The 10,171-nt window shown below is 43.5% G+C and overlaps 1 protein-coding gene across 14 annotated transcripts in view; it reads right to left on the bottom strand.

Moving 5' to 3' along the window:
* SHLD1 (shieldin complex subunit 1) overlaps window positions 1-10,171 on the bottom strand; it is a 73,761-nt gene that overhangs the window by 40,514 nt on the left and 23,076 nt on the right. For 2 of the 14 annotated variants that reach the window (XR_002124304.1, XM_019644617.1), the window contains one exon: window positions 2,618-2,853. The exons of 10 other annotated variants lie outside the window; for them this stretch is intronic. Coding sequence is in view for 2 of the 4 variants with exons in the window: in XM_019644617.1 (XP_019500162.1) it covers window positions 2,834-2,853 (20 nt within the window). In the remaining 2 variants the exon portion in view is untranslated. Of the gene's footprint in view, window positions 1-2,617; window positions 2,854-7,658; window positions 8,355-10,171 lie in introns of those variants that run through there. 2 more of the 14 variants (XM_019644615.1, XR_002124305.1) reach the window with 2 other exon arrangements.

Genomic DNA, 10,171 nt, shown 5'->3' with positions numbered 1-10,171 from the left:
CGTCTTATACATGGGGGAATACAGTATTCATATTAACAGGAGCCAAGAAAAGCTAGCACTATTGTGAACATTTATCCTTTCAGGTTCAAACTGCTAATTTATTTTAGAAGAGTACACCCTCAGCGCCAGGTGGCTCAGTTGGTTAGAGTGCATGCTCTTAACAACAGGGTTGCCGGTTTGATTCCCACATGGGATGGTGGGCTGCAGCCCCCCCTGCAACTAGATTGAAAACGGCGACTGGATTTGGAGCTGAGCTACGCCCTCCACAACTAAGACTGAAGGACAACAACTTGACTTGGAGCTGGTAGTTCCTGAGAAAAACACTGTTCCCCAATAAAGTTAAAAAAAGAGTACACCCTCTCTTTGGGTATACCAGAAGGAGAGAGTCCATCAAGTACTTTGGAAGAGATGTGGTGCAGCTAAGTGTATTGACAATTTTTAAAACTCGTATTTTCCTAGTGCCTCAACATCCCCACAAACAGGCGATGAACACCATTTCGAAGGAGAGAAAACAGTGGAGAGAATCTGATTTAGCAGCTAGGAAGGGGCAAAAGAAGGCAAATTTCTCAGGAATCAAGAGCAGGCAGAGGAAAACCACTAATCTTTTTTTTTTTTTTAAGATTTTATTGGGGAATCAGGAGAGGGGAACAGTGTTGGGGAATCAGGGAAGGGGAACAGACAAGTTGCTGTCCTTTTGTTCTTCAGTCTAGTTGTGCAGGACACCACTTCCCTGGCCCATGTTGGTATTATCACTGTGCTCTTCCAGGGTGAGGCAGTCACTCGCTGGCCGTTGGATGGTGCTCACAGAGGCTCACAGCAGCTCATGAAAGCTCACGCCTGCTGCTGGCCAGCCCCACTGCAGCCTACACCATCACCGGCCACTCATGGCAGCCCAGCTCCAGATAGAGCTGTTGTTCACCATCTTAGCTGTAGAGGGTGCAGCGTCACTGGCCCTCATGTGGGATCTGAACCGGGGCCCTGCTGCTTAGAGCTAGTGTCCCAAGCCAACTCCTAACCAATGCGCCACTTGGTCAGCCCCCAAAAAACACTAATCTTTTAAGAATACTTTAAAAACTGAAAATCCTTGATCTGGTCACTCTCAGTTTTCCTGGTGTAGTCTTTCTACTCAATGAGAAAAATACTAATGTCCGAATAGGGAAAATATAAGGATATTTCCAAAATTTCATAGGTGAAGAAATGTGAATGGCCAATACATATGAAAAAATATACATTGCATTTCATCCAGAGTGGCAAAAAGCAGGATGGTGGTTGCCAGGGGCTGTGGGAAGATGGGAGTGGGGAGTTAGTGTTTAATAGGTACAGAGTTTCAGTTTAGGAAGATGAGAAAGTTCTGGAGATAGATAGTGGTGATGGCTACACAACGTGAATGTACTTAATGCCACTGAACTGCATACAATAAAATGGTTAAAATGATAAATTTTATGTAATGTGTATTTTACCAAAAATAAATTGTTTCAGGCCGGCCAAGTGGCACATTGGTTAAGAGTTGGCTTGGGACGTCAGCTCTGAGCAGCAGGGCCCCAGTTCAGATCCCACATGAGGGCTAGTGATGCTGCGCCCTCTACAGCTAACAACATCTCGACCTAGAGCTGGGCTGCCGTGAGTTGCTGATGATGGCATAGGCTGCAGTGAAGCTGCAGCGGGCTGCCATATGCTACCATGAGTGGCTGGCAGCCGGCATGAGCGGCCGGCAGCTAGCATGAGCTGCCACAAGCCACCGTGAGTGACCATCCAGTGACCGGCAACCGATCTGCCTCACCCTGGAAGAGCACAGTGATAATACCAACATGGACCAGTGAAGCAATGTCCTCCACAACTAGACTGAAGAACAAAAGGACAGCAACTTGTCTGTTCCCCTCCCCCAATTCACCAATTCCCCAATAAAATCTCTAAAAAAACCCCAAAAAACAAATTATGTTTCACTGGCAAACAAGAAATGCAAGTTAAAACAATGAGATGATACTATGTACCTATATTGTACCCTCAGTGAGGACACACAGTGGACATCGATACCGGTGGGGTGAGTGAATGGTACCAGTCTCATGACCCACTTTAAGGAAAGTCAACTGCGAAGTAAGTGTTGAGGACTTACTCAGCAGCCCTGTGGAGAGGCCCGTGTGGAGAAGAACTGAAGATTCCAGCTAAGAGTCAATGAGTGAATTTTCTTGGGAGCAGGTCCTCTAGATCTAGTCAAGGTTTCAACTTGACAGCAACCTCATAAGAGACTCTGAGCAAGAACCCCCTGCGAAGCTGCTCCTCGATTTGTGACTCCTGAAAACTGTATGATAATGAATGTTTGTTGTTTTCAGCCACTGAGTGTTGGGCGTAATTTGTTGCTACTCCCAATAGAGAATTAAACTCCCTATCCCTCAACATCCAGTATGCTATAACAAAGCTTTTGCCAAACTGTAGTTTAGAGGTTGGAAAAAATGTTGGTCACAGCCTTCCATATAATCTTAAAGCCCCTCATTTAATATATTTATAATTGATGGATCTATAATTTTTTATTTTCTCAGTTGATTAAACTCAGATAGTAAAAGGTTTTTCAAAGGACTACAGATTGCTGTCCGAACATTCAATACCCAAGCAAACTGTATTTCAAAGAAGAATTGGGAAACCCTTTATTTTACGGGGCTTCAGGGGAGCTGCCTTCCCAGCAGGCGCTCCCTGCACGGTCTGCTGAAATCCTCTGTGTAGCTCTAAGTCAGCTCCGGAACTAGGTCAGCTCATCAGGCTCTTAGGTACGTGCGGCCTGGCTGGCTTTGTCATCCCTGGCCTCTTTCTCCAGAGCACTGTAAATCAAAGGCCCAGGCTAACGCTTAGACATCAAACCTGGAGATGAGAAGAAGACGAGACCAAAGGAGACACAAATAAAACCTTTCTCTTGTGAGACAATATAGCAGTGGGCTAAGCTATCATCTAATAGCAGCCTGAAGTAACATTTTCCCTTCTTGATTTTATGAACTTTACCTGGCCTTTCACAACTATTCTTTTTTTAAACCTCCCCATGACAATCAACCTGAGCTTGTCTGGTAAAAATAACACGGTGGGAGAATGTCTTCTAATCTGAACATTTCAGGGCCAGTTTCTTGGGTTTTCTATCACTGGATGAAGGGCAGAGATCACATCTAGCTCACACTTCACCCCAGGAGCTAGCACAGTGCGTGGTACATAGTAGGCACTCACTGAATATTTGATGAATAAATGCATTGGATTTACTTTCCAGCTCTGAAGGTCTATCAATCAATCAAAGGGTGTCTGTTGAGTCCCTATGCATGTAGCATGGTGCAAGAGAGCTGTCAGAGCCATGAAACTTAACATCATATACGGGAAGCACTTAAAAAGACTAATAAGTCCCCATCGTATATCCATTGGAATCCAGTAGTTCTTTAGGCATAAACACAAAGGCGTCTGTCTTAGCAAGTTTGTGATGTTTTAAATAGCCAATCAATAAGCATGCATTGAGTACCTACTATATATGAAGAAGGCAAAGCAATTATAAAGGTGAGCATTACTGTTAATAAGCAAAGCTTGGGATTGGAAATAACAGATAAAGGTTACGGCTATAGATGATTTTTTTTCCTTCTAATGTTCTGTATTTTCAAATTCTCCTTCAGTGAGCACATATTAGTTTTGAAGTCAGGAGAAAATAAATGGTAGTCCTGAAGGGGTGGAATGAGGTGGGGAAAACATTAGGCAAGTCAACAAAAACGAGTCAGGAAGAGGTAACCCCTGGTGGGAAACCATAATGAAAGAGTCTGCAGATCTAGGTCAAATCTCAGCACTGCTGCCTATTGGCTGTGTCTCTGGACAGATGACTTTGCCTCTCTGAGCCTGGTCTGTAACATAAGGATCACAGTGTCTTCATTAGATAGAGATTGAAGTTAAATGAGATAATATATTGAAGGCGCTCACTGCAGGGGTAAGGGTAGAATAAATGGTGGCCATTATTTCAGTATCATGGGTGACAGAGAGTGATATCTGATGCAACTCCTGACCCAAATTTCTCTCCTAACATACAGCTATAGAGCTTCCCCCTAACCCATTCTTCTACCGCCTTTTTTCACTGTCTTCTTTTTGGCCACACTGCTTTTGTCTCTGCCATGGGTAACCAGTAACAGTGCACCGGTGTGCTTAGGTCCGCAGGTGGGATCTAGTTTAATGAGGCAAGAGCCAGACCATGTGATTCAGAGTTCCTGCCATCCTACCAACTCAGCATGTGATTTCAGGCTTCTTACCCACTCTTGGCAACTCTGTGTCATCTACCCTCTAAAATGGAGACAGGATCCCTGCCTTTACTTACTACAGAAAGCTACTGGGAGAAAAACATCTAAGTAAATAAGTATCCGGCAATGACAAAGTTAAGTGGAACCAGACTTGCCCTTCTGCTGTGAACAACTAGAAAACCAGACAAAATGTATGAAACCACTTTTTCAGACACTGGACACAGGTAGTATAGGACTTTGCTCCCTGGGAGAAGGGGGACAAGGACCATGTCTATGACTGCTCAGCTTTCTCCCTGGAGGCCACTTTCTGGTCCACAGTGCAAGGAAGGGAGATCCAAGCAGAGGACGGCAGTCTCCTCACTGAGGGGAGAGACACTGGATTTTTGAGGTGCCTGGAATTTGTGAGGCAGAGCCCTGGAGAGGAGGGAGCTACACAGAGAAAGAGCCCCAGAAATTGGCATGGGGGGAAAGGGGGGCGATTCTGTGCATTGTAGGATGCTTAGTGGCATCCCTGGCCTCCACCTCCTAGAAGCCAGTAGCACATCCACTGTTGTGACAACACAAAATGTCTCCAAACATGGCCAAATGTTCCCTGGGGGCCACAATCACCCCTGGTTGAGAACCACGGGCATAGAGTAAATACTTGAGTTCATCTGCACAAGTGAGGGAGGACCAAGGCAATTGTTGTAAGATATAAGATAACAGGAGTTAGATGAAAAGTTGTCCTGGGCTGGGGCTGGAGCTGCCAAGGGCCAACTGCACTTGGCCATTCTTGGTGGCAGAGTGGCAGTCCCCTCAAGACTGAGTAAGCTGGGCTGTGGCCCTGGGGCCCACCTCATGCAATTAGACAGCTTTCCCTACAAGGACACCGTGAATCAGCCACCTGGCCCATAAAGGGAAATAAAGATTTCACTGTGTTCTCAGAGCAAACGAACCTAATTCTAAGGATCTATGAGGAGAGCCGTATCTGTTCATGGTCTCGAGATTTAGTCTAAACAGTAATTATTCATTTCCTAGAATTAAAATGGGTTGTCTATTTTGTACAAACATGTACTTTCAGCTCTTTTCCACAATTCAGTCATGCATCTAGTTCTTTAGTGATTTTTTAAAATCTGTCATTTTAGTCACTTATGAACACAGTTTTAGAAAGAAAAACCCACCCCCAACATTTCTCACCTCCTCTTAATGAGAAATTATCCTTTTTAGTTCCACCTCTGGAAGTACATTCTAATGATGTCTGTGCCACAGCTCTGTATCTGCCACTATGGCAACTCAGTAAAAATGCCACCCCCTTAAACTCCTTCATGGGGTATAAATTTGATGTCCTAAAACAAATATCTTACCATGAATTAACTCTTCGCAAATAATAAGATGAACCTAACTTAAACTGGTTTCTATAACACTTACACCAGCTATAAATATGTTTTCTGTACATTTTAAAGAAAATCTTTTGTTACTTGGTTATTGGGCTTTGTCATAAATATTCCCTAATACTTAAAAATACAGCAATGTAATTCTCAAGATATGATTCAACTAATGAGAATATTCAACAAATGCATCAGGTAAGATATATACAAAGAGATCCACTACAAGATTGTTTGTGAGAGTAAAACCATGGCGACAAAACCTAAACATCTATCAACAAACATCATGTTATATAAATTATGATCCAACCATCCAATGGAATACTATACAGCCACTAAAAATATGAGAGATCTACTCGTACTACCTTGGCAAGATACCTTGATACAGCATTAAGTAAAAAGAGCAAGATGAAAAATGATATATATGGTAAAATTCCATTTGTATTTCTAAAAAATACATATATGTGCTGTTTCTATGTGTGTGATATATGTGTATATGTACATGTGTGTATATGTATGTATGTGTATGCATAGCTGTATGTATGTATATGTTTATAATTGCCTGGAAAGATATCTGGAAAGATACACAAAAGTTATTTACAATGATTACCTCTAGAGAGAAACATCAAGGAGCTTCCACATTTCATTCTATACCCTTCAGTACTATTTATTTTATAGCTATTTTTTTAAAGGAAAGGATGACTAATGCCTTTATTACAAGCATCATAACTATCATACATATACTAGAGTGGGAACCTCTCCCCAAAGACCAGTAGCAGTAAGTCTATCATAAGAACAAAGATATACTTTGGGTTACTTTCTACAACTCATTGAAACCACCAGTGACTTCTAGGGAGCACGAATCCTGAGACCTAACAAGGAAAGGCTATATCCTGAAAAGGAAATCTAAGGAGTGCCTCTTTTCCAGGAAGGTTTAAATAGCTCGAGGGTTTGCAACTTGCCAAATCAGGAACATTCCACAGAAATAGGACTCTGGTGCTTATGAAACTGCTTTGAATAACTGGGATGGGTACTATTTTCAGAAGTTAGGAGTTTACACTGTATTTCTGGATTTTAATTTTTTTAAAAAAATCAAAGTGATATCATTGTGCCAATTGTGAATCACAATTCAAACACCATCAAATGTGGCCAAGATCTGCCTTCGGCCCAGCACAGGAGATGGATATGAGGCAAAGGCCGACCGAGGAGAGAGGCACGACTCTGCAGGGTTCCAGCTGAAAGCAGTGGGCACTGTCCTGGCCCACGGCTGCTAGCCAGCTGATTTCTAAGGCAGTATGTTCATGAACAAAATGAGAATTCAAGGCAAAAAATTGTAAGTCATGGTTACAAGACCACTCACTCACTCCCAGGTGCTAAAAGAAAGTCTTGCAGTGGCAAGATATAATACACGGCATTCTAATGAAGAAGGTGGTGACAGAGGGCTGGCACCATCACTGCCACCACTCTGCACCTCCCCCTACCCCAGGCTGCTCAGTTCATGTCCCCTGGGTGCACAGAAACAAAAGCATGGGATGTAAACAAGGAATGTTAGTATCTTAACTGATCAGCAGATCATGGGCAGGCAAGAGTGCTAGGAAAACCAACTCTGCCATCATTGTGCAGTGACATGGTGATCCTGGATGTCTCTGTCCATGGCCAGAAACTGGTGCCAGTAACCTCATCAGCTCCTGGGACAATGCTATGGGCCTCTGTTCCACGTCTATAAAAATTCAACTGTTTGGTTTCTTTTAGGCCTCAACCGAATTCCTTCAGGACTTGGAAAGGAGTTTATTAAAATTGCATGCCTGACTGGTAAGGGTGGAAATGGACACAGGCATTGATTGCAGATAATCTGCTTCCTCACAGGAAAATGATCGGCGCTTGTTAGCCATCACAAGGGATGGGATATATGATAGAAGAAAAAACACAAGCCAATGTTCTAATTTTCAACAGGGAACAAGAAGGTACAATCCATAAATCTATACATTATGGAGCATTGAGCCTGATGCTTAGACAAGAGGTAAAAGTGTGGGGAGGGGGACTGTCATTTGTGACACCTGCTGTGTGTCCAACCCCATTGGGCAGGTAGTATTATCCCCATAAAACAGATGAAAAAACGAAGGCTCAGAGAAGCTCTTTAATGCGTCTAAGGACACCAAATGAAAAGTGATAAGGCCCCTCAAGTCCCAAAGGCTGTACCTTCTCCCCATTCAACAGAGAAATGAAGGCCACCAGGCCCAGCTGTCAGCTCTACCACATTTGGCCCACCTCTGTCTGATCACAAATTGAGCAGAGCGTTCAAGCATTTACATTCCTATTTTGCTATCTGCCTCAAGTAATCGGCCTTTTACCCTTTCTAAGAAATTGAGAAAAAATATGCCACTTATATAAAGGCTTAATTTCTTAATTTAGAGAAACCAAAAGGGGATTGGGGCACCTATTGATAAAGGAGAGTAAAAACAGAAACAGTCATCACTGCAGCTTCATGACTGTTAGACCAAGAGCTGGGAATTAGGGTACAGCTTTCCTTAAGACAATACTGTCTTCTGGCAGAAATAAGGGGGCATTTAAGGTTAGTGTTGTAGGATTTTTTATTTTTCCCTCAGGTGATCACTGTGGAATATGGCCAGGGCTCCTGCTGCCTGGACTCCAACAAGATTTGCTGAGTACTTCAACAGGACATTCTTGAAGGCTTTACGACATTTGCTCTTCACCTTGTTTGACTGCAGATCCCTTTGAGAATCTGATAGAAAGGATGAAAGCTATAAGCAGGGGGTCAGGGGAATGGGCTTCAAATGTGGTGTGTAGTTTCAAGGGCCCCTTCCCTCCCCCAGAATCCTAGACCTTGAAGGTTTTATTTCACCACCAGCACACAGCCCGCTTTTTAATAAACAAACTGTCAAGGCATCTTTGAATACATAGAATCTCTTGGGTTGTTTTTTCTACCCCTGCCTTCAAATACTTCAGGTTTTCCAAGTCAACAGGAACCCCCCCCACACCACCACCAATGCTTTCATCCTTTCTATCAGATTCTCAAAGGGATCTGCAGTCAAACAAGGCGAAGAGCAAATGTCATAAAGCCTTCAAGAACGTCCTATTGAGGGGCTGGCCGAGTGGCTCAGTTGGTTAAGAGTGCAAGCTCTGAGCAACAGGATCACTGGTTCAATTCCCACATGGGCCACTGAGCTGCGCCCGAGCTGCGCCTGAGCTGAGCTGCCACTGAGCTGCCAATAGGTGGCAGGATGGCTCAGTGGTTACAGCATGCGCTCTTAGCAACAAGGTTTCTGGTTTGACTTCTCCATGGGATGGTGGGCTGTGCACCCTGCAGCTAAGATTGAACACAGCACCTTGAGCTGAGTGGCCGCGAGCTACCAACGGGCGGCCGGATGGTGACTGGACTTGGAGCTGAGCTAGCTGTGCCCTCCACAACTAAGATTAAAGGACAACAACTTGACTGTTCCCCTTCTACAATTTCCCAACACTGTTCCCCTTCCCCAATGCCCCAATTAAAAAAAAATTAAAAAAAAAAAGAATGTCCTATTGAAGTACTCAGCCATAAAATAAGATGAACTATTGCTATTCGTGACAGCCTGGGTACATCCTGAGGTTATTATGTTATGTGAAATAAGTGAGACGGAAAAGGACAAAAGCTATATGATTTCACTCATATGTGGAATATAAAACAAAAAAGTAACAAATGAGCAAAACAAAACATAAACAAACTCATAGGTACAATCATGAGAGTGTTGGTTATGAGAGGGAAAGAGGGTGGGGGAGGGCAAATGGGAGAAGGGGTCAAATACATGGTGACAGAAGGAAGTTAGACTTTGAGTGGTGAGTACATGATAGAGTATACAGATATCTACTGAATTATAGTTTGCACACCTGAAATTTATATAATGTTAACAAATGTTATCTCAATAAAAAAAGAGCCATCAACAATGCCCCCAGCCCCCAACCCTCAGAAAAACCAATGTCCTACTGAAATACAGTCCCCCTGGAGCTGAGAGTAAGACCAGGACAGCGAGGGCGGAAGGCCAGGGCTGGCAGTCAGCCAGATGGGAGCCAGGGCTAAATGGAACCTTGGTCGTGGTTCCAAAATGTACCACTTGGTCGTGGCGCTGGCCCCAGCCCTGCAGCACATGTCGCAGAGAATTCTATGGTGTAACCATTAGAAGAAACCTCAAAAAGCGTTGCTGCATTACAAGGGTGCAGCTTGAAGGACTCCTGGCTTAAGGGGCAGTATTGCCTATGGTGGTCCCTGATAGAGCTCTGCCTAGTTCCACCACAGCCTTGGCTAAATAACCAAGTGGGGCCTCAGTTTTCTCAACTGTAATATGGGGATTAAAACGCTATCTCTTTGTTTATTCAAGGATTACCTGAGGTAAACACTCAGTAAATGTCAGCTCTCATGATTACTATTTGCAGGTGACTTTATAATCATTTTTGTGTGTGACTTTTGCAGTGAGCATTTCATGAGGCTGCTTTATTATGATCTTTATGCTAATTCTTCCATTTAAAAACTTCTGGCCACATGTGTTTAAAACATATTCTTAGCTT

This window comes from Hipposideros armiger, unplaced genomic scaffold (assembly GCF_001890085.2).
Source record: "Hipposideros armiger isolate ML-2016 unplaced genomic scaffold, ASM189008v1 scaffold_89, whole genome shotgun sequence".
Taxonomy (NCBI): Eukaryota; Metazoa; Chordata; class Mammalia; order Chiroptera; family Hipposideridae; genus Hipposideros; species Hipposideros armiger.
This window is presented reverse-complemented; position numbering and strand designations above follow the sequence as displayed.